The sequence below is a fragment of the Dendrobates tinctorius genome, unplaced genomic scaffold (assembly GCF_039654945.1).
Source record: "Dendrobates tinctorius isolate UK_male_01 unplaced genomic scaffold, ASM3965494v1 ptg000067l, whole genome shotgun sequence".
Classification (NCBI taxonomy): domain Eukaryota; kingdom Metazoa; phylum Chordata; class Amphibia; order Anura; family Dendrobatidae; genus Dendrobates; species Dendrobates tinctorius.
Window position 1 is genome coordinate 8,577,501 of NW_027361735.1, and position 25,603 is coordinate 8,603,103.

General features: G+C 44.3%; 1 protein-coding gene across 2 annotated transcripts in view; it reads right to left on the minus strand.

Moving 5' to 3' along the window:
* SLU7 (SLU7 homolog, splicing factor) overlaps positions 1 to 23,926 on the minus strand; it is a 45,460-nt gene extending 21,534 nt beyond the window's left edge. The window contains exons 1-10 of one of the 2 annotated variants that reach the window (XM_073581020.1): positions 23,756 to 23,926; positions 17,495 to 17,667; positions 15,021 to 15,174; positions 9,874 to 9,954; positions 9,484 to 9,648; positions 8,447 to 8,515; positions 7,230 to 7,277; positions 3,799 to 3,930; positions 3,582 to 3,679; positions 3,029 to 3,096 (exon numbers count right to left, since the gene is read on the minus strand). In XM_073581020.1, coding sequence (XP_073437121.1) covers positions 3,029 to 3,096; positions 3,582 to 3,679; positions 3,799 to 3,930; positions 7,230 to 7,277; positions 8,447 to 8,515; positions 9,484 to 9,648; positions 9,874 to 9,954; positions 15,021 to 15,174; positions 17,495 to 17,655 — 976 coding nt within the window. In that variant the 5' untranslated portion in view covers positions 17,656 to 17,667; positions 23,756 to 23,926. The other variant, XM_073581019.1, reaches the window with a different exon arrangement.
* Positions 23,927 to 25,603: the final 1,677 nt, after the last annotated feature.

The window sequence follows — 25,603 nt, forward strand, 5'->3', positions numbered from 1 at the left end:
TGAGGGGGGCAGTATTATACCCTATGAGGGGGGCAGTATTATACCCTATGAGGGGGGCAGTATTATACCCTATGAGGAGGGCAGTATTATACCCTATGAGGGGGGCAGTATTATACCCTATGAGGGGGGCAGTATTATACCCTATGAGGGGGGCAGTATTATACCCTATGAGGGGGGCAGTATTATACCCTATGAGGGGGGCAGTATTATACCCTATGAGGGGGTGCATTATTCCCTATGAGGGGGGCAGTATTATACCCTATGAGGGGGGCAGTATTATACCCTATGAGGGGGGCAGTATTATACCCTATGAGGGGGTGCATTATACCCTATGAGGGGGTGCATTATACCCTATGAGGGGGCGCATTATACCCTATGAGGGGGGCAGTATTATACCCTATGAGGGGGGCAGTATTATACCCTATGAGGGGGGCAGTATTATACCCTATGAGGGGGGCAGTATTATACCCTATGAGGGGGGCAGTATTATACCCTATGAGGGGGGCAGTATTATACCCTATGAGGGGGGCAGTATTATACCCTATGAGGGGGTGCATTATACCCTATGAGGGGGTGCATTATACCCTATGAGGGGGTGCATTATACCCTATGAGGGGGCAGCATTATACCCTATGAGGGGGGCAGTATTATACCCTATGAGGAGGCAGCATTATACCCTATGAGGGGGGCAGTATTATACCCTATGAGGGGGGCAGTATTATACCCTATGAGGGGGGCAGTATTATACCCTATGAGGGGGGCAGTATTATACCCTATGAGGGGGCAGTATTATACCCTATGAGGGGGGCAGTATTATACCCTATGAGGGGGGCAGTATTATACCCTATGAGGGGGGCAGTATTATACCCTATGAGGGGGTGCATTATTCCCTATGAGGGGGGCAGTATTATACCCTATGAGGGGGGCAGTATTATACCCTATGAGGGGGTGCATTATTCCCTATGAGGGGGGCAGTATTATACCCTATGAGGGGGGCAGTATTATACCCTATGAGGAGGGCAGTATTATACCCTATGAGGGGGGCAGTATTATACCCTATGAGGGGGGAAGTATTATACCCTATGAGGGGGGCAGTATTATACCCTATGAGGGGGCAGCATTATTCCCTATGAGGGGGGCAGCATTATACCCTATGAGGGGGGCAGTATTATACCCTATGAGGAGGCAGCATTATACCCTATGAGGGGGGCAGTATTATACCCTATGAGGGGGGCAGTATTATACCCTATGAGGGGGGCAGTATTATACCCTATGAGGGGGCAGTATTATACCCTATGAGGGGGGCAGTATTATACCCTATGAGGGGGGCAGTATTATACCCTATGAGGGGGGCAGTATTATACCCTATGAGGGGGTGCATTATTCCCTATGAGGGGGGCAGTATTATACCCTATGAGGGGGGCAGTATTATACCCTATGAGGGGGTGCATTATTCCCTATGAGGGGGGCAGTATTATACCCTATGAGGGGGGCAGTATTATACCCTATGAGGAGGGCAGTATTATACCCTATGAGGAGGGCAGTATTATACCCTATGAGGGGGGCAGTATTATACCCTATGAGGGGGGCAGTATTATACCCTATGAGGGGGGCAGTATTATACCCTATGAGGGGGGCAGTATTATACCCTATGAGGAGGGCAGTATTATACCCTATGAGGGGGGCAGTATTATACCCTATGAGGGGGGCAGTATTATACCCTATGAGGGGGGCAGTATTATACCCTATGAGGGGGGCAGTATTATACCCTATGAGGGGGGCAGTATTATACCCTATGAGGGGGTGCATTATTCCCTATGAGGGGGGCAGTATTATACCCTATGAGGGGGGCAGTATTATACCCTATGAGGGGGGCAGTATTATACCCTATGAGGGGGTGCATTATACCCTATGAGGGGGTGCATTATACCCTATGAGGGGGCGCATTATACCCTATGAGGGGGGCAGTATTATACCCTATGAGGGGGGCAGTATTATACCCTATGAGGGGGGCAGTATTATACCCTATGAGGGGGGCAGTATTATACCCTATGAGGGGGGCAGTATTATACCCTATGAGGGGGGCAGTATTATACCCTATGAGGGGGGCAGTATTATACCCTATGAGGGGGGCAGTATTATACCCTATGAGGGGGGCGCATTATACCCTATGAGGGGGTGCATTATACCCTATGAGGGGGTGCATTATACCCTATGAGGGGGCAGCATTATACCCTATGAGGGGGGCAGTATAATACCCTATGAGGGGGGCAGTATAATACCCTATGAGGGGGGCAGTATAATACCCTATGAGGGGGGCAGTATAATACCCTATGAGGGGGGCAGTATTATACCCTATGAGGGGGGCAGTATTATACCCTATGAGGGGGGCAGTATTATACCCTATGAGGGGGGCAGTATTATACCCTATGAGGGGGGCAGTATTATACCCTATGAGGGGGGCAGTATTATACCCTATGAGGGGGGCAGTATTATACCCTATGAGGGGGGCAGTATTATACCCTATGAGGGGGGCAGTATTATACCCTATGAGGGGGGCAGTATTATACCCTATGAGGGGGGCAGTATTATACCCTATGAGGGGGGCAGTATTATACCCTATGAGGGGGGCAGTATTATACCCTATGAGGGGGGCAGTATTATACCCTATGAGGGGGGCAGTATTATACCCTATGAGGGGGGCAGTATTATACCCTATGAGGGGAGCAGTATTATATTCTATGAGATGGCTGCATTATATTCTATGAGATGGCTGCATTATACTATGTGAGGGGGCTGCTTTATATTCTATGAGGGGGCTACCCCAACTCCTGCTACATAATTAAGACATGTACAACCTTATATTATACCCGGATATTAGCGTGTTTTACCGCATAATTGGTGGTCTGGTATTTAACTCTATGCAGCTACATAGTGGGCCCCAAGAATGATTTTCTCTGGTGGGCCCAAGGTGTTCCAGTCCGACGCTGTGAGTATGTGATTACCTGTCATATAACTTTATACTTACACTGTGTCTGCGCCATTGAAATTGTATCTCCAGTGTATCGGACAAAATTATCTCCAGCGTAGCTGACTCTGCACACAAAAAAAAAACAAAAAACGATATCATAGTCAGTTATCAAAATATCTTTAAAGGGAATTTGTCAGCAGTTTTTTTGCTATGTTATCTCAGAGCAGTATAACATAGGGGCTGAGAACTTGATTCCAGTGATGTGTCACTTGCTGTCATTTTGATACAATCACAGTTTTCTCTGCAGGAGATATAGCAGTGCTCTGAATGTTGACCCGCTCACATCACAGCCTGGCAATTTTCTGTGCACACTGTGCACAGGCAGAAATTGCCAATCATTGGTGTGTGTGTGTGTGGTTAGACAGAGCAGCTGTCTAGAAGGTGTAAGAGCTCTCAGTAGTGATAATCTCCTGCTGGTAAAACACTGACTTAGCAACACTCAGCCCAGTAAGTGACACATCGCTGGACTCAGGGTCTCAGCTCCTTCTCCGGGATATATATCGGGCATGCCACTGGGTTGCCTGCTGACTGCTGGAATATTTACACTTACTCATCAGCGTTCTTCCCTGCATCGGCATATGGATTTTCTCTCATGGCTCTCGTTTTTGGGTCGTAGTATGCAGAATTTGGATTTAAATTCCTTAAGTACTGTAGGTACAAAATAAAAAAAGTGAAAATCACATTTCAAACAAAATTTCACTGCGTCACCATGCATCCACAGCCCACGCTGTATATAATTCCTGCGAGATGGAGAATAATCAGCTTACCTTGGCAGTGTCTTCTCGGATACGAAGGTTTCTGACTGTAATGCGTCTCTTGGAATCAAAGTTCTGTCCTGGCATATCGATGTCGTCAGCATACTTGTCTTCATCTTCATCTTCGCTGTTGCGATCCCTCTCCTGGAGTCAGAAAACAAGCCTGCGTGATCAACATATTCTCTGCACGCGCCCGTTGAGGCCACAGACCGGCCTAAATCATCACTTGCCAGTCAGGCATGTTATCTGCCACCTTGTAAACATTGACTGCTGGGCACCAAAGCATCTGTAATGGGCAAGCATGGCATTCTGCTTGCAATGTTTCGTCAACCCTTTTTTACACATGGAAAATCTTGGATCCATCATCCTAACAAATAAGCTATAAGCAAACAGATATTCCTGCATTCACGGACATTTATGGGTTTTATTTTTGCTAGGTTTATTTGCTATTTAAAAAGGTATAGATTTCCATCCATGATGAGCTTTCATCACAGAATATCTACACTGTGCACAATTATTAGGCAGTGACACTTTTCATCATATCATTTTTATGCAGATTTTCCAACTCCAGGCTGTATAACCTTGAATGCTTATTGGATGACGCAGATCAGGTGACGTGTATGTATCACTCTTTATCAAGGTGTGCAGAATTATTAGGCAGCATGTTTCCTAAGGCAACATGAGAATGAACTGACTCTGTAAGACTTGAAACTATTTTTAACTTTTCAAAAGGCTGCAGCACTCCTGAAATTGCTAAGATATTGGGGCGAGATCATAGAACCATCAAAAAATGTGTTGCAAATACTGAACAGGGTACCAAAAAGAAAAGAGAAGAACATTAACTGCCGGAGATTTAGGAAGAATCAGATGTGAAGCGACCAGGAGTCCATTATCCTCCAGTGCTGTCATATTCCAGACCTGCAACCTCCCTGGAGAACCCAGAAGTACAAGGTGTTCAGTGCTCAGAGACATGGCCGAGGTAAGGAAGGCTGAGCCCGACAACCACTGAACAAGACACAGAAGTACAAGGTGTTCAGTGCTCAGAGACATGGCCGAGGTAAGGAAGGCTCAGTCCAACCACCACTGAACAAGACACAGAAGTACAAGGTGTTGAGTGCTCAGAGACATGTCCAAGGTAAGGAAGGCTGAGCCCGACCACCACTGAGCAAGACACAGAAGTACAAGGTGTTCAGTGCTCAGAGACATGGCCGAGGTATAGAAGGCTCAGTCCAACCACCACTGAACAAGACACAGAAGGACAAGGTGTTCAGTGCTCAGAGACATGTCCAAGGTAAGGAAGGCTGAGCCCGACCACCACTGAGCAAGACGCAGAAGTACAAGGTGTTCAGTGCTCAGAGACATGGCCGAGGTATAGAAGGCTCAGTCCAACCACCACTGAACAAGACACAGAAGGACAAGGTGTTCAGTGCTCAGAGACATGTCCAAGGTAAGGAAGGCTGAGCCCGACCACCACTGAGCAAGACACAGAAGTACAAGGTGTTCAGTGCTCAGAGACATGGCCGAGGTAAGGAAGGCTGAACCCGACCACCACTGAGCAAGACACAGAAGTACAAGGTGTTCAGTGCTCAGAGACATGGCCGAGGTAAGGAAGGCTGAACCCGACCACCACTGAACAAGACACAGAAGGACAAGATGTTCAGTGCTCAGAGACATGTCCGAGGTAAGGAAGACTGAACCCGACCACCACTAAGCAAGACACAGAAGTACAAGGTGTTCAGTGCTCAGAGACATGGCCGAGGTAAGGAAGGCTGAACCCGACCACCACTGAGCAAGACACAGAAGTACAAGGTGTTCAGTGCTCAGAGACATGGCCGAGGTAAGGAAGGCTGAACCCGACCACCACTGAACAAGACACAGAAGGACAAGATGTTCAGTGCTCAGAGACATGTCCGAGGTAAGGAAGACTGAACCCGACCACCACTGAGCAAGACACAGAAGGACAAGGTGTTCAGTGCTCAGAGATGTTCAGTGTTCAGAGACATGGCCGAGGTAAGGAAGGCTGAGCCCAACCACCACTGAGCACAAGTTGTACTTTTGAATGACACCATTCATTCACAGTGTATTGGAAAAAGGAAAAAAATTCCAAGTATAGTGAAATTGCAAAGAAAATTTAATTCCACAATGTTCTCGTTTTGTTTTTTTTATTTACCATGTTCAATATTTGGTAAAACTGACCTTGCAATATGATCTCCCAGGTCTGTACAAGTACGAAGATATCAAACATGCATAGAAGTGGTGAGTTCTCCTTCAATGGAAGTCTTCAAACAGAGGCTGGACAGACATCTGACTGGGATGATTTAGCGAATCCTGCTTTGAGCAGGGGGTTGGACCAGATGGCCCAGGAGGTCCCTTCCAACTCTACGATTCTATGATTCTAGTTTATTTTTTTAATTGAAGGGTGAAAAAAAAACAAAAAAAAAACAAAACACTATTTCTGGCGTTTTGATGTTTTTTGTTGCTATGATGTTTACTGATCAAATTAATTTTATATTTTGATGGATATTTAGATAAGTAAAGACCACTTGGGGTACACAAAGTCATTCAAATCAGGGGTAAGTAGGATCAGATTTTGTTAGAAACAATAGAGGGATTTTTGGTACTAGCCGTAAAATCTCTTTCTTGGAGTCTTCATTGGGGGACACAGCTACCATGGGGTGTTGGTAAAGGTGTCCCCAAATGAAGCGAGAAAGAAATAAAATTTTAATATTCAAGATGAAAATATGGGTAGCAAATTAACTCGCAATCACATACAAAGACATTAAAGTGATAAAGTGACCAGAGCTAAAAAATGGTTTTCAAACAGCAAAAATATCATGCAGGAGGGAGAAAAGGGAAATAAAGTCAGGCAGGTAAAACTACATTCCCTGTCATGCCCAATGCAGTATGTTCCGTCCAGTGCCCAAGTGTGACCTATTCCTCTAAAAATGTCCTTGTACAAACCCCTCCCTATGTGTTTCATCACAATGTAGTGGGCGAGTCCTCAGGGGAGAGCAATGTATACAAAGGGAATAGATTATGAAGGGTCCTGGGTAATGGGAACCCTCCTAAGTTTCAAAAAGGACAATTAGGGGGTGCTCTAATAGTAACACAGCCCCTTTATGTGGCCGAATTCTGGCAGAATGCTGTGTAGCACACGGAGAAAGCAGGACAAGCCATCGGCGCCCTGCGATCATGTGACGGGCGCGCCATTGACGAAAAATTGCGATTTTTCATTTAGAAGCAAAATTCTGCACACAGATATTCTCCTAAGAGACCAACCGCACTATTACATTTTATTTATATTTCAATATTCAGGTCTATTGATCTTTTGGAATGAATGACAGCACTGAAGCTGTTAATAAAAATTGCCTAATAATTGTGCCCACAGCGTATGTAATGGTAAATATAAAGGCTAAGCCAATATTGCAGAGAGAACGTCTTACTGTCTGGGCATTCTGATCCTCTTCTCCCCACTGATGTCTTGGGGAACTCTGAAGTGAAGAGAGAAATGACAGCTGAAAGACGGGTCATGTTTAATGAAGAGAAAACAAGGTTTCCTTGGTAAGTTACAAAATGTTTTGTGTTACCGGACCATAATATGTATCGGGTCCCTGTCTGTAGTGAAAATAAATCCCACTACGGAAGATGTTTTTGCATCTGTATAGTGTTTGTTAACGTGATAACCAGACTCATACAGAAGCTCAGCAGAGCTAAGATTACCATTTCAGTTATCAAAGATGGAAGAGGAGAACGGTATCCAGGAATAAGGTTTATTTGTCACGGAGTTTCGAGGTTTCAAATTTTTTCATCAGGACAATCGACATTGGTTTGTACTGATGAAGAAGTTTTTAACTTCGAAATGTGCTGACTAATAAACCACATTCCTGGATACCACTCTCCTCTTCCATCTTTGATGACCGGGAGTGCAGAATTAACCCTATCATTCCATTTCAGTTATTTTCTTGATGTACTCTCCGGACTATTTAGAATCATGCGTGGGTAGTAAAGCGTATGTAAATCAAAAGGAAATATTCACTCCTACCTCTCAATCCCTCACACCCCTCTGCATCGGTGTTAGTGAAAGTAAAAAATCTTGTGCATGCAAGATGCCTCTCTAGGGTTTATTTATTCCTATATTGTCATTTACTATCACTGACGTCAGCGCAGTAGGGTAGGAGGGATTATAGATGGGGTAGGGGTGCATATTTGCTTTTGATTTACATACGCTTGAGTAAGGACTCAGCAAGAAAACGGCAGAAGGTACAGCAATAAACGTTACATATTTCAGAATTCTATTGGCATGAAACGAAAAGTTCACCTGACAGATTCCCTTTAATTACCATACATAAACATGGACATGTAAAATATTTAAAAAATAAAAAAATATTGTGTAATATATGCTGTAGTGCTACTTTACTTGTTGGTTATATATGGAGATGGCTAAGTGACGGTCAGGGGGTGTTGTGTGTATACACACACACACATATACAAGGTTTATGTAACAATTAACTCCTTTAATTCCTCTTAAAAGGAATATGTCAAAAAAAGTTTTTGCAACAATTCAAAAATTGTAAAAATATTAATGTTTTAATTAAAAACAATATATATAATAATCTAGAAGAGACATTAGAATATATTTGGACAACTTCATTTTTTTTACCACTTGTTCGGAAAGTTTTCCTGAAGCCAATTCCTCCTGAAGCTTTTGAGCCTTCAATGTACGTTTTGCCTGGAAACATAAATTAGGGACAAAAAAAAAAAAAAAAGGGATTCATTTACGTTTTGTATAAACACTTGAGCTATGCCAATACGAAGAAGCATCTTGAAAATGATTGTAAAGGATAAGAATAAAAAAGCTGAAGCATGACACATTTGATTATTGATAACCAACAAACCAGACGAATACACATGATATTTACCAATAGATCTCATGGGTCATGTGCATATGGATTAAATACGCCCATCATCAAAATACAGATGAAGCTCAACAAAAAGATGATTTATAGGCAATAATTGTATATAACAAAGTAAGTTTATTAGAAAACAATTTAAAACCACATGCCAAGATATGGGGAAAGAAGGGAGTGGGCTATAGGCTCACCGCCATGATCATAAATCAACGTGCATAGCCAGTCAACAGACAGTACAATGATATATAAGAGATAAGAGGGGATGATGATGTGTCTGCTATGAATAATTAAATCAACATCATATCATAATAACATGGACAATTTCAAATGAGACCCTCATCTCCTTATGATAGTAACACCTGTGCACCCTAGGTAACATATAGCCAAACGGCATAGCAGAAAAAAATTCCTTTCCTAATGGTAAAATTACCACCAAGGGATAACACAGCAGTACCGCTGTCAGCTGTGGAGATGAGGGTCTCATTTGAAATTGTCCATGTTATTATGATATGATGTTGATTTAATTATTCATAGCAGACACATCATCATCCCCTCTTATCTCTTATATATCATTGTACTGTCTGTTGACTGGCTATGCACGTTGATTTATGATCATGGCGGTGAGCCTATAGCCCACTCCCTTCTTTCCCCATATCTTGGCATGTGGTTTTAAATTGTTTTCTAATAAACTTACTTTGTTATATACAATTATTGCCTATGAATCATACATTTGATTATTGTTAGTATAGTGATCTGAAAAAGTTAATGACATGAAACATCAGCATACCAGGTCAACTTTGGCATGTTCCTCAACAATTCTCATATGTTCCTCTGGATTGTACCCATTCCATCGATCTCTCTTGCCGTCGTAGTCGAGCATAAGCTGCGGTTGCTCAAACTCATCATGGGCAATGTTAGCTCCATTGAATTTTGCTCCGACTCTTCGAGGTCTCTGGTAAAGAAATATTATTACAGTCAATTACTAAAACATGCAGAGTTTATTAGAGCCCAATCAATCGAGACACTTCTAATTTCAGCCAAAAATTATATACTGTATAAAAAGTAAACCTGAAAACAGTGTAGTGGATGTTGTAACTAAAGACTAGAAAACTTTATAACTATCGGCTTTTCTAAACTTGGCAACAGATGAGCAACGTAAATTATAAAGATGACTTACCTCAAAGCAGTCTTTTTTCTTGTGAGTCATGGCGCCACAGTTTTCACAAGCTCCTTGGCGATATTTTGTAGCAATTGTGCCCTAAAGGGGGAAAAGACATAAAGACTGACGTACTGCCCCATAAGTATTCCATGAGATGGCTTGTGCATGCAGACTATGCAATGTTTTTACCAGATAAACATTTTTCCAGAGTTGTACAGAAGCTTGTGGCTCGCACGAGACCTGAATAAGTGGTCACTTCAAATATCAAAGCACAAACTATGCTGGAAGCAACAACAAATATAAACCTCATACAACACTCAACACTTACAGTACCGGTCAAAGGACTGGACTCACTTGTTCATGTAATGGTGTTTCCTCTTATTGGAATGTGCACAATTCAGAATGAAGGCAGCAAAACCATGAAGGAACACATGGAAACAAGGAGTTAAAGAAGTGTATTAAACCTTAGATTCCTCAAAGTTATCTCCCTTTTATTATTTTATTCTGATAACAGATTTGCATCCCCTTGGGATTCTTTCAAGAAGCTTCATCAGGTTAACACCTGGAATGGCTTCCAATGAACGGGTATATGCCTTGTCAGGAGTTCATATGTGGACTCACCGGCCTTCAGAAAGTGTGTACAACCATGGGATGTGTTTTGCAGAGGAAGTGCTAATACACAGTCCCAGCCAGTGATGAGCCATATTCCACATCTGTTCTAAGCCAGAATATGTCAAGAACCATTCAACTAAGTAAAAGGAAGTGACCATCCAGCATTCATTTAAAGGGAATCTGTCAGCAGGATTTCACACCCCAAACTATTTATATGTGCATGACAAGTCCAGCAATACTTTTACATGGCCAGTCCGGTCCTTTGTTACTGAGAAATCAGCATATGATTTGACATACAAGTGAGCCTAAAGGGCTATTGCAGATCGGTAGCCTCTGTCACTCCGGCTCTATTCCTGGAACAGCGCCGCCGCCTCCTGCTTGACCGACAGCTCCTTTGCCAGAAGTCACATAGCATATAGACCAGTGTTTCTCAACTCCAGTCCTCAAGACCCACCAACAGGTCATGTTTTCAGGATTTCCTTAGTATTGCACAGGTGATGGAATTAATGCTTGATCAGGTGTTGAAATCACCTGTGCAATGCTAAGGATATCCTGAAAACTTGACCTGTTGGTGGGTCTTGCGAACTGGAGTTGAGAAACACTGATATAGACTATTAGTCAAAAAGGAGGAGGTTGGGCTTGTATTTGAAAGAGCCACATGCACATATAAATAATTTGGGGGGGTGAAATTCTGCTGATAAGATTACCTTTACAACAAGAAGGTAAGTCAATCTGGGGAATTGCTAGAACCTTGAAGTTATACTCAGGTGCAACCATGAAAGCCATTAGCGAGGACCGCAAACAGGAAGAAGAGCCTTGTTTGGGCCAAGCAACACAGACTGGATATTAAGTGGAGATCTGGAAAGGGGTACAAAGAGAAAGAATTTGAGAATTTTGCTGCCAATCACCATGTCCTTGTGAGATGTAGAAAAGGAGGCGGATGGTTTCTAAATATTGGTGCCCACTATAAAACATGGAGAGGGAGGTGTGATGCTTTTCTGCCAATTTATTCCAAATTCAATACACACTCACCCATATTAGTTCCCACATTCTGAATCAATATGCCATCCCATCTGGTGTGCAGTTAGTACGAACATCATTTGTGCTGCCACAGGACAGGCAATGTACGGGCTATGTGACAAAGGAGAGAAATGAAGTGTCGTTTCACATGACATGTTCTCCACAATCACCTGACCTCAACCCAAAAGAGATGGTAGCGGATAAGTTGGCCCACAGAGGGAAGACAAAGCCGCCAACAAGTGCTCAGGACCCTCTGGGAACTCCTACAAAACAGTTGGAAAGCCAATCCAGGAATCTAAGTTTAGCACATATTCGGATTTGTTTCACATGTGTTTCTTTACTCCTTGTTTTTGTGTGTTCCCTTGTGTTTTTTTTTTTGTTTTTTTTAACTGATTTCAGTCACAATCTACAAATGTGCATATTCCAGTGACAAGGAAAGTTATTGTGTGAGCTAAACATCTGACCAGTACTGTACATGAAGTACTTGTAGAAGTAATAAACCTTTACACACTATACAGTGGCATGTAAAAGTTTGGGCACCTCTGGTCAAAGTTACTGTTAGGCCGGGATCACACTACCATGTGTGATGCAAGATACTCACACGAGTCTCTCGCATCGACACCCGGCGCTCCCGCCGGCACCCCGGAAGCGGAGCTGCGACTGCACAGAAATACATGCGAGTTTCTCGCATCACACACGGCAGTGTGATCTCAGCCTTATTGTGAACAGTTAAGCAAGTTGAAAATGAAATGATCTTTAAAAGGCCTAAAGTTAAAGATGACACATTTCCTTTTCTATTTTAGGCCCAAAAAATAGCCATTTTGTTACATTTTAAAACTTACAAAAAAGAAAATGGGCCTATGCAAAAGTTTGGGCACCCTTACAGGTTTCTGTGGTCAGATAACTTTGACCAAGGTTTCAGACCTTAATTAACCTGTTAGGGTTATAACTAGTTCACTATCGTCGTTAGGAAAGGTCAGATGATGCAAATTTCCCAGTTTTATAAAAACCCAGCCTCCTCTAACCTTGTGCCAAAAAACAGTAGTCATGGGTTCTTCTAACCAGCTGACTAGCACTCTGAAAATGATGGAGGCCTATAAAGCAGGGAAAAGCTATAAGAAGATAGGAAAGCGTTTTAAGTTGCCCTTTACTCAGTTCAAAGTGTAATTAAGAAATGGTAGTTAAAAGGAACAGTGAAGTCAAGATAAGATCTGGAAGACCAAACAAAATTTCAGTAAAGGGCATGTCACACTAAGCGATATCTCTAGCAATATCGCTATAACTTGTGACGTTATAGCGATATTGCTAGCGATATCGCTGTGTGTGATACTTACCTACGACCGCTCCCCCGCTGGTTATCACTGATCGCGCGAGAACGTCCAGGACTGTTTCTCGTCGTCAGCTTCCTGTGGAGAGACGAGCGACGCGTGGAGCCGGGCGGGAGGACGCAGGATCGCCTGGTGACAGGTAAGTAGCGACCCCCAACCCCTGCGATGTCACTGGTGAGATCTGCCTGTGTGGCAGCTCACTAGCGACCACTTAGCGATGTACCAGCGATCCTGACCGCGTCATATCGCTGGTCGGGATCGCTGGTACATCGCCAAGTGTGACAGGGCCTTAAGAGCTGCTTGTAAGATTGCTAGAGAGACAAATTAGAATTCCTGCTTGACTGCAAAAGATCTTCAGAAAGATTTAGCAGACTCTGGAGTTGTGGTACATTGTTCTACTGTTCAGAGACATCTGCACAAATATTGCCTTTGTGGAAGAGTCATCAGAAGAAAATCTCTCCTGTGTCTTCTTCACCATAAAATTCAGTGTCAGAAGTATGCAAAAAACATCTAAACAAGCCTGATGCAATTTGGAAATAAGTTCTGTGGACCGATGAGGTTAAATTAGAACTCATCAGCCGTAATGATCAAAAGGCATGTGTTGTGAGTTCATTTTCTGGTGCACCAGTTGTGAGTTCTCCTTCCAGGCTGCCTCTGGTGGTAACAGGAGGTAGAGAGGCTGATTTAATCAGTAGAAATCTGCCACCTGATAATGAGGATGACGATTGGACCTCAGGAATCTCAGACTGGATTTAAGACAGCCGACGCCCTATTCTGGTGCTGGTGATTCCTTCTGGCTTGTCAGGTCTTGGTTTTCAGCTCTGTTCCAGTCATCTAAAGCTAAGTTTTTCTGCTAATGTTCACACTTGATTTTGTTGGTCTATTCAGTTTTTCGTGTGGTCAGCCAGCCCCGGCTGGGGGCAGCGCTAAATTTCCACTCTTATTTATCTGTATTTGCCAATTTGCTTTTTGTCCCTTATTAGATTGGCCTCTTTTTGCTCTGTCTCAGAATATTTCAGAGTGCTGATATAGTGGGAGAAGTCTAGTGACTTCAGGGTTAATTTTGCTATCAGACGTGTTGGACATTATTTTTGTAGGGTTTTTGACAGATTGCAGACAGTGTCTTTCCTATCCTTTCTAGTTAGTTTGGGCCCCATCGTTTCCTCAGCCTATTTTCCTGCCTGTGTTTGTGCTTTCATCTTGTTTCACCGTCAATACATGTGTGGAGGCTGTCTTTCCTTTGGGGTCTGCTCTGGGGCAGTTAGTTTTCCCCTTTTCTTGCTTCAGGCTTATTTAGTCCTCCGGCTGTGACGAAGCGTCTAGGAACATCGTAGGTACGCTCCACGGCTGCTGCTAGTTGTGTGGTTAGGATCAGGGATCTGCAATCAGCATAGTTCCCAACCTCTCTGGTTTTCTGTGACTTAGCTTGTTTTGTTTTTCCTCCTCGGTGACCCATTCATAACAGGCATGTGTGCAGAAAAAAGGGCACAGAATTTCAGGAAAAGAATATCTCGTCAACCACTAAGAATGGGGGTGGATCAATCATGCTTTGGGGGTTTGTTGCAGGCTTGGGGAACATGTCACAGATAGAGAGAAGAATGGATTCAATGAAACTTCAACAAATTCTTAATGCAAACATGATACTGTACCATCTGTAAAAAAAAAAAACTGAAGTTGAAAAGAGGATGGCTTCTACAAATGGACAATGATCCTAAACACAAGTCAACATCCACAACAAACAACCTCAAAAGGTGCAAGCAGGTTTTAAAATGGCCCTCAGTGTCTCCTGATCTGAACATCATTGAAAATCTGTGGCTAGACAAAACAGCTGTGCATGCAAGACGACGAAGAAATCTCACAGAACTGGAAGAACTTTCCAAGGAAGAATGGATGAAAATCCCTCAAACAAGAATTGAAAGACTCCTCGCTGGCTTCAAAAAGCATTTACAGGCTGTGATACCTTCAAAAGGGGGTGATACTAACCATGTAGGGTGCCCAAACTTTGCATTGACCCAATTTTAAAATGTAAAAGATGAAAATATATATTGTTTTTTGCCTAAAATACAAAGTAAATAAGTCATCTTTAACTTCAGCCCTTTTAGAGATCATTTCATCCTCAACTTGCTTAACTGTTCACAATAACAGTCATTTTGACCGGGGTGCCCAAACTTTTACAGGCCATTGTAGATCATCTTCTTTATTCACCTCTTTAACACCTTTCCTATACCACTCTCCCATTAGTGTGTATTCTTTCTGCTTCTCATCTTGGGGTCGCTGATGCTTTAAAGTTGGTCTCTTAGATGGATCCACGTACCATGGGACAGAAGAAATGTACTGAGGGATGTGGGGATTAATATCTCTGGAAAAGGAACACAAACAAATTAGTTTCCATTTTCTAAAAAGTAAAATGGGACAGAGAGGTTGCCAAAAGCCTTAAAAGTTATTCTCAAGGGGCCAAAGATTGGGTAATAAAGGAAAGAAAGGAATAACATTTCATCTTAGGCTCACTTAGATCAACTTTTAAAACAGAGGAAAACCCCTTTAATTACCGCATATTTTGGACTCTAAGATGCAATTTTTAGCCATAAAAAAATCCTCTGTCTGTTGTCTGGAGGAAGAATCCTATTATCAAGGAGAATGATGACAGAGCATCCTTCCCAATTGGTGGGAGAACGGCTCTTTCCTCCTGCCTGTCATTGATCAATCAGCTTGGTGGAAAGTGGAGAGAACGTTCTCAGGACCTGCACAGTACTAAAGCTGCATGGATGCTGCAGGTCCTGAGTAGTTAACGGCTATTTGGGGTCATCTGATCTGTCATATGCCTGGAAGGAACTTCAAAATGTGATAGTGTGTACATTTTGAAAACATGACAGATGCGTGTGTGTTTTGACGACGTGACAGAGATGCGTGTGTGTTTTGACGACGTAGCAGAGATGCGTGTGTGTTTTGACGACGTAGCAGAGATGCGTGTGTGTTTTGACGACGTAGCAGAGATGCGTGTGTGTTTTGACGACGTAGCAGAGATGCGTGTGTGTTTTGACGACGTAGCAGAGATGCGTGTGTGTTTTGACGACGTAGCAGAGATGCGTGTGTGTTTTGACGACGTAGCAGAGATGCGTGTGTGTTTTGACGACGTAGCAGAGATGCGTGTGTGTTTTGACGACGTAGCAGAGATGCGTGTGTGTTTTGACGACGTAGCAGAGATGCGTGTGTGTTTTGACGACGTAGCAGAGATGCGTGTGTGTTTTGACGACGTAGCAGAGATGCGTGTGTGTTTTGACGACGTAGCAGATGCGTGTGTGTTTTGACGACGTAGCAGAGATGCGTGTGTGTTTTGACGACGTAGCAGAGATGCGTGTGTGTACTGATGACGCAGCAGAGTTGCGTGTGTGTACTGATGACGCAGCAGAGTTGCGTGTGTGTACTGATGACGCAGCAGAGTTGCGTGTGTGTACTGATGACGCAGCAGAGTTGCGTGTGTGTACTGATGACGCAGCAGAGTTGCGTGTGTGTACTGATGACGCAGCAGAGTTGCGTGTGTGTACTGATGACGCAGCAGAGTTGCGTGTGTGTACTGATGACGCAGCAGAGTTATGTGCGTGTCTGCGTGTTGCCCTGACATGCAGACATGTGCGATTCCCTGCTGGGGCACAGCTGTGTGTTTTGCTAATGTAGCAGGGCTGTGCGGTTTTGATGACAGAGTTGCGCGTGTGCGCTTTGATGATAAAGTTGTGTGTGTCTGTACGTTTTTTTATGATGTAGGAGAGCTGAGTGTGCATGCAGCAGTTTTGCGTGTAAAGGCCCCGTCACACATTGTGAGATCGCTGCTGAGTCACAAGTTTTGTGACACAACAGCGATCTCACCAGCGAGATCGCTGTGTGTGACAGAGATCAGCAACCGGCCCCCCTGCCGGTATCGCTGTAGGAAAGGCCAGGACTTTTCTTTGGTCGCTGGTCTCCCGCTGGCCAGGACGCATCGCTGCGTGACAGGCGGGAGACCAGCGATCAGCTGGTAACTAACGTACACATCGGGTATCTAAGTGACGCACGTCCCTTGGATACCCGATGTGTACGTTAGTTACCAGCTCCCTGCATCAGCGCGCTTGGCGTCGCTGTGCTGATCGCTGGTGAAGCTGCCTGTTTGACAGCTCACCAGCGATCACATAGCGACTTACCAGCGATCCTGACACGTTGATATCGTTGTCGGGATCGCTGGTGAGTCGTTATGTGTGACGGGGCCCTAAGTGTACGCTGTACAGTGTACATAATATGTACTGCAGAGAAACACTAACAATAGCCTTATTACCTCCCTAGTCTACACTGCTGCATTAAAACTAGTGCTATTGACCTTTCCACTTCTTCACATCTACAAGGTACTTTTTATTAGTAGGAATTAGGAAATATGTTTTTCCTATTTTCTGCTGTCTAAACCTGGGGTGCATTCTGAAGTAAAAAAAATATAGTAATTTAATTTATGGGTTCTGGTGACAGTAAGAAATGCATCTAGTGCCTGCTAATAAGGATTCCACCACTGCGACACTATTAATCTGTGGAGTGAAGTGGCAATGTGGCTAAGGACATCGCCTCACTTTGCCTCCTGTGGGTCCCATTCTTGCCTATTTTAAGACTTATCTGGAGCCTAAATGGCAGAGATACTTTGATGTACTGAGAACACTTACTTCCCTTCTTCATCCACCTCAGCCGGGGCGTTTCCCAATTTTCTCTGCTCTTCCAATTCCTTCTTCTTTCTCCAGTCTTCCCTAGTCATCTTTTTGGGCTCATCCATACCAGAGGAATCTACACCTCCCCCACCAGCAATGACATCTGTACCACTAGACATTTTTGAGCAGCACTACAGGAACAAAAGAAAAGACACGTTTCTGTAAAAACATAGGATAAGAAAATATGAATGGCAAGAAATGTATCCTCTGCACTATGGATAAATGTCAGCTGTGAGGTCCACTGTTAGCCATACTGGCTCTGTGCCGGAAAGCAACATGCCAAGGCCGTGGTGTGCTGCAGTCTGCCGTGCACTAACATTTGCACTGGCTGAGCTGTAGGAAGATCTGTTGGGAATCTTGAAGGGTAGACAATGCAATTACAGTAGGTAGTGTTTGCGATATGAGGCAAGATCAATATAACTACAGATAGACTGGTAGCAGCGGTGTTAGACCGAAGTCTTCTTTCCATTTCATGTGTGACCCCACATTTTTTTTTTCTCCTACCAAACCTAAACCCATTTTCACCTTGTTTGTAGGTATCCCAATACACATATCAGTGATGGGCATTGTGACTACCAATCTGAATCGATCGGCTCAGCAAAAAGGGTCCAACTCTGGCTCATTAAAGAGTAAGTGTCATTTTTATTGCATTAAAGTAAAACTCTAGAATTTTTTTTTAACATTGGAATGGCGCTGCCCTGAGGACACCCCAGTCATATACTCACCCTCTGGCGTCTTCACCTTCTACTGACGCTGCTCCAGTCCTATGGCGCCATCACAAGCTTTCAATACAAGTCTATGAGAGCCAGAATCAGACTCTCATAGATTTGTATTCAAAAGTGATCTCTGACACGCTCCAGAAAACACTAGAGCTGCTGACAGATCTCTTTTCGCCAGACTGACGCCGGAAAAGTATGAAAGGGACAACAGGTGAGTGTGAGATGGGGCAAGAGAATAGCGGTGCAATAAAAACCAAAACACGCTGGAGTGTGTTTTAATAAAAAGTACAAATAAGCAATTGTATATTAATGGATACATCTGATTCTTTCTCCTCCTGGATGGACCATTCACTCTCAATTCATTGGTAAATCTGTTTTCAGAAGATAGACTTTCCCATAACGGAGATAGGCGGTGTAGAGAAAAAGAGCAGCCCATCCACGGAATAAAAGAAAATATTCTGCATTGCATAACAAAAATAAGGAAAAAAAAAACCCCTTTGCAATGGAAAAGGTTCACATGAGATTGACGCATTTCAGGCATCACAATAACATACTTAGGCCACGTGCACATGTTGAGTATTTGGTCAGTTTTTACATCAGTATTTGTAAGCCAAAACCAGAGGAAACCCATCACCACTTCTGTATTGTCACCCATTCCAGGTTTTGGCTTACAAATACTGAGGTAAAATACTGACCAAATGCTGAACGTGTGACCGTGGCCTTACTCAGTCTAAACCAGTGATGACAAACTGCAATACACAGAAGGCCAAAATAAAAAGCTTGGACAAAGTCACGGGCTAACCTTGTTATTTATTTTAAAAAAAATCTACAATTGAGGAAGTTTTTCCCTATTATCAAATATAACAATAAACTTTTTCATAAAAAACAAACTTAAAGGGGTTATCCCACAAACAAAGTACATTTTAAATCAATACACTGTGTTCCAAATTATTATGCAAATTATATTTTTCTATGATTTTCCTAAATAGTCAGAACAAATGACAGTCAGTCTAATAAAAGTCATCACCCGCTAGAGTATACATCAAATTTTATTGAAGAAACCTCCCAATGATAGCAGTATAATCTCCAAAATGAATAAAAACTCAAATTGCACTGTTCCAAATTATTAGGCACAGTAGAATTTCTAAACATTTGATCTGTTTTAAAGAACTGAAAATGCTCATTTGTGGAATTTGCAGCATTAGGAGGTCACATTCACTGAACAAAAAAGCTATTTAACTCCAAAACATCCTAACAGGCCAAGTTACATGCTATCATAGGAACCCTTCTGTGACATCACCTTCACAATTCTTGCATCCATTGAACTTGGGAGTTTTTGGAGAGTTTCTGCTTGGATTTCTTTGCATGAAGTCGGAATAGCCTCCCAGAGTTGCTGTTTTTATGTGAACTGCCTCCCTCATAGATCTTTTGCTTGATGATACTCCAAAGGTTCTCTACAGGGTTGAGGTCAGGGGAAGATGGTGGCCACACCATGAGTTTATCTCCTTTTATGCCTATAGCAGTCAATGACTCAGAGGTATTCTTTGCAGCATGAGATGGTGCATTGTCATGCATGAAGAGGATTTTGCTCCTGAAGGCACATTTCTGCTTTTTATACTATGGAAGACAGCTGTCAGTCAGAAACTCTATATGCAGTACTTTGCAGAGGTCATTTTCACACCTTCAGGAACCTTAAAGAGCCCTACCAGCTGTTTCCCCATGATTCCGGCCCAAAACATGACTCCTCCTCCTCCTCCTTGCTGAAGTCGCAGCCTTGTTGGGACATAGTGGCCATCCACCAACCATCCATCTGGACCATCCAGGGTTGCTCGACACTCATCAGTAAACAAGACTGTATGAAAAATAGTCTTCATGTATGTCTGGACCCACTGCTACAATTTCTGCTTGTGAACACTTTTTAGGGGTGGCCGATTAGTAGGTTTATGCACCACAGCAAGCCTTTGAAGGATCCTACACCATGAGGTTCGAGGGACTCCAGAGGCACCAGCAGCTTTAAATATCTGTTTGCTGGTTTGTAATGGCTTTTTAGCAGCTGCTCTCTTAATCCGATGAACTTGCCTGGCAGAAACCTTCCTCATTCTGCCTTTATCAGCACAAACATGTCTGTGCTCAGAATCAACCACAAATCTCTTAACAGTACGATGGTCACGTTTAAATTTTTGGGAAATATCTAATGTTTTCATCTCTTGACCAAGGCATTGCACTATTTGATGCTTTTCAGCAGCAGAGAGGTCCTTTTTCTTTCCTAAATTCCTTTGATACCTGTGCCCTGCTTAATAATGTGGAACATCATTCTTAAGTAGTTTTCCTTTAATTGGGCTCACCTGGTAAACTAATTATCACTGGAATTTGAGATTGATTTCAGTGATCCAAAGAGCCCTGATACACAATACCATCTATGAGTTTATTTGAAAAACAAAAAATTACATCTTTATGACACTTAAATCCAATTTGCATAATAATTTGGAACGCAGTGTAGATCGTCCAATAGCCTAATTTAAATCATAAAGGATAAAAAAAACATGAAAAGTGCAGATAAAGTATGATGCAAACAAGAGTGCCCCCAAATACAATATGATACCGCCGCAGTATTTCGCACGCACGGTATGATCATACTGTACTCCCACCGACAAACGATGGTGACCCCATCACAGTATGATTCTCCAACTGAAATCCCCACACAGCCCACTATGCAGTATAATGGCCACAAGAAGTGCTCTATGCAGTACAATGGGCCCCTCATTGTCCTCCATACCTGATAACTGGGGCCTGCATTGCCTTCCATACAGTACAATGGCCCCGCACAGCGCTCCACACAGCACAATGGCCCCGCACAGCGCTCCACACAGCACAATGGCCCCGCACAGCGCTCCACACAGCACAATGGCCCCGCACAGCGCTCCACACAGCACAATGGCCCCGCACAGCGCTCCACACAGTATAACGGCTCTCCATGCAATAAAATGGCCACTAAAAGTCCTCCATACAATTTAATGGGCCTCACATAGTCCTCCACACAGTATAATGGGGCCTGCATTGCTCTCTATACAGTATATGGCTCCATCTAGTGCCCCATACAGTATAATGGCCCCACATAGTGCTTTGTACAGTACAATAGCCCCACATAGTGCTCCATACAGTATAATGGCCATGCATAGTGCTCTATTACAGCATAATGACCCCACATAGTGCTCCATTACAGCATAATGACCCCACATAGTGCTCCATTACAGCATAATGTATGAAAAGAATAGGATGCACCTCCATAAATAAATACTAATAATAGGGTGCTACACCTTGTTAGAATATATATACACTACAAAAACAAGAAAAAAGACCAAACAAATATGGCGTGCACACCTAATACAATTCAATATATACAAAGTTTTTATTGAAAACCAAAACAGACAACAAACATTGAAAACATCTAAAACCAAGATACGGCATGATGATCCAAACACACCCCTAGTGACAATTCCATCTGCAAGAGACAATAATTATACAGAACTCCATAAAGTTTCAATAATTATAAAAATGCAACAGCAATCATTACCGCCCTCTTCCAAAAAATACTGATGGCTAGTTATAATACACAATCTTATAAGGCTAAACCTGTATAGTCGATTAATGGAAAGCCTATTAATAATTCAAGAATTGCATGAAATGGCTATAAATACAGAGACAAAAACTGCCAATGTTTAAGTGAGAGCGCAAGATAATCTGAACATTCCAAATGCTCTGATAAAAACAGAAAGCTCATGAAGAAAGCTGTAAATCTAGTGGTGGCTACCTGAGTAGCTTAAAGAGAAAGGAGCCATCATCAAGCCCAGGTGGACAATCAACCCACATACAGCAGGGGGGGGGGGGAAACCCCACGTGTATTGCTGTACAAAACAGCTTCGACTTCTACTGGCTCCCATACACACTACGCCAAGAAACACAACATGCATGCCATATCAAATCCTGTGACATAGGAGATGACAGTTGGTGCTTTAAAAATTCCATGGAGAGGAAGAAGCTAAAGGCAAACACAGGCATTCTGCTTCATATTCTACTAAAATAGCAGCCTATGATCGCAAGCAGTGGTTTTGCAGCATGTTTTTTTTATGTAAATTAAGCTGCTGTTCACAGCACCTGCAAAAAACTATCCGATATTTCAAAAAGCTCACGCACCTGCTTTTTTTCCCTGACTAAATTGGAAACTTGCAGCATTTTTTAAATCTGCAGCATGTCAACTCTTTCAGTGTTTTTGCAGTTTTTTTTTCACCCATAGAAAGCAATGAAAAGTGCAAACACGCTGCAATAAAATGCAACTGTGCATTATCGATAAATAAAACAAACTTTATTAAACATTTCTGCAAACAAATGACACATAAGGGTGCTTTCACATTGGCACCCATTCAGTGGTTCATGTCGGGGCTTACATCCGGACCTCCCTGCCCGGCAAAACAGGATTCGGACGTATGCGCCGATGGTGCCATAGACTAGAATGAACGTGCGCTCTGCAGTGCATCGCTTCCGGGCATGCACGCCTACTGGAGGCAGATACTCAGACGTAGCAGACTGCATCTGGGTGTCCTTCTCCAGTAGGCATCAACGCCCGACAGTGCTGCACGCCAGAGTCCACGTTTGGTCTGCTGTCAGCATTACAGCATGCAGACCCGTCGGGACATACACCCGAATCCCGCTTTGCAGGGGGTTCGAATGTAAGCCCCGACGTGAGATCAAGATTACTGATAAGATATATTACAAACTTTCTTACTTTTCATCAAGCTATTGTATTATGGGGGGGATTAAAATGGTGGTTACTCTGCAACTATTAGGCTAAGGTCACACAATTAGGAATAGCAGCGTTTTGGATATAGCTCACCTGCGCTGCGCCCAAAACGCGGAATTCTACATTAGAAGCGTAGTGGATGGGATTTATAGAAATCTCCTGCCCACTGTGCTGCTATTCACCGCTGCATAATTCGTGGGGCGGATTCACGAGCCGCAGCGGGTCAATTTCTGCAGCAGACGCTATTCACTGACAAACAAGTGCGGGAATTAGAACACAGCGATCCGGAGGCTGCAAAAATATAATCCTGATTATAGGGACCCAGCATTATAGACAGCAGCCCCCGCAGCGGCTTCCTACCACCTGTACAGAGCGAACACGCCGGGAGGGCTGAGGGCCAATACCGCCAGAGAAGGCGTCACATAGCTACCGCCGGGCTATAGGACGGCTATGGGAGCAGCCCAGAGGGGAGACCACTGCTCACTAGGAGACATGGCCCAGAGCCCTGCACAGGCAGCCAGCAGGGAGACCACTCACAGACAACTGCTGCCCGGCACGGGGACGGAGACGGGGCACGGAATGGCCAGCACGGGGGAACGTGAAGACGAGGGAGGCCCAGCGCTCCACAGGACCGAGAGCTGAGGGCCAGACACCGCCCGCCACCATCAGCCCTCGCCCCTCACAAGCAGACCCGCTACTCACCGTTTACTGGGTGTAATATAGAAAGAAACCCCCGCAGCCCAACCTGCGCAGGAACGCCTTACAACCGGAAGTAAACATTTGACCCCAGGAAGTGACGTATCACAACAAACGCAGAGGTCCGCGGCAGTGGGCGGGGCCTGCACTGCAGGTGGTTCGACGATTAACCCCTTGAGATCAGGAAGGAACAGTCAAGTGTGGCGCTTATAGTGCGAAACTAGTGATGACGCGGCTGCCCGCAGCAACCAATCACAGCCCTCGTTTTCTTTGTCACGGAGTTGTGTGTGTAATAAGATCTTTATTAGGGGCCCCTGTGTAGGAGCAGTGTATGGGCCCCTGTGTAGGAGCAGTGTATGGGCCCCTGTGTAGGAGCAGTGTATGGGCCCCTGTGTAGGAGCAGTATATGGACCCCTGTGTATGAGGAGTAGTATATAAGCCCCTGTGTAGGAGCAGTATATGGCCCCTGTGTAGGAGTTGTGTGTGTAATAAGATCTTTATTAGGGGCCCCTGTGTAGGAGCAGTGTATGGGCCCCTGTGTAGGAGCAGTGTATGGGCTCTGTGTAGGAGCAGTGTATGGGCCCCTGTGTAGGAGCAGTATATGGACCCCTGTGTATGAGGAGTAGTATATAAGCCCCTGTGTAGGAGCAGTATATGGCCCCTGTGTAGGAGTTGTGTGTGTAATAAGATCTTTATTAGGGGCCCCTGTGTAGGAGCAGTGTATGGGCCCCTGTGTAGGAGCAGTATATAGGCCCCTGTGTAGGAGCAGTATATGGGCCCCTGTGTAGGAGCAGTATATGGGCCCCTGTGTAGGAGCAGTATATGAGTCCCTGTGTAGGAGCAGTATATGGGCCCCTGTGTAGGAGCAGTATATGGGCCCCTGTGTAGGAGCAGTGTATGGGCCCCTGTGTAGGAGCAGTGTATGGGCCCCTGTGTAGGAGCTGTATATAGGCCCCTGTGTAGGAGCAGTGTATGGGCCCCTGTGTAGGAGCAGTATATGGGCCCCTGTGTAGGAGCTGTATATAGGCCCCTGTGTAGGAGCAGTGTATGGGCCCCTGTGTAGGAGCAGTATATGGACCCCTGTGTAGGAGCAGTATATGGGCCCCTGTGTATGAGGAGTAGTATATAAGCCCCTGTGTAGGAGCAGTATATGGCCCCTGTGTAGGAGAAGTATATGGGCCCCTGTGTAGGAGCAGTATATGGGCCCCTGTGTAGGAGCTGTATATAGGCCCCTGTGTAGGAGCAGTGTATGGGCCCCTGTGTAGGAGCAGTATATGGACCCCTGTGTAGGAGCAGTATATGGGCCCCTGTGTATGAGGAGTAGTATATAAGCCCCTGTGTAGGAGCAGTATATGGCCCCTGTGTAGGAGAAGTATATGGGCCCCTATGTAGGAGCAGTGTATGGGCCCCTGTGTAGGAGCAGTGTATGGGCCCCTGTGTAGGAGCAGTGTATGGGCCCCTGTGTAGGAGCAGTATATAGGCCCCTGTGTAGGAGCAGTATATGGGCCCCTGTGTAGGACAAGTATATGGGCCCCTGTGTAGGAGCAGTATATGGGCCCCTGTGTAGGAGCAGTGTATGGACCCCTGTGTAGGAGCAGTGTATGGGCCCCTGTGTAGGAGCAGTGTATGGGCCCCTGTGTAGGAGCAGTGTATGGGCCCCTGTGTAGGAGCAGTGTATGGGCCCCTGTGTAGGAGCAGTATATGGGCCCCTGTGTAGGAGCAGTATATGAGTCCCTGTGTAGGAGCAGTATATGGGCCCCTGTGTAGGAGCAGTATATAGGCCCCTGTGTAGGAGCAATATATGAGTCCCTGTGTAGGAGCAGTATGGGCCCCTGTGTAGGAGCAGTATATGGG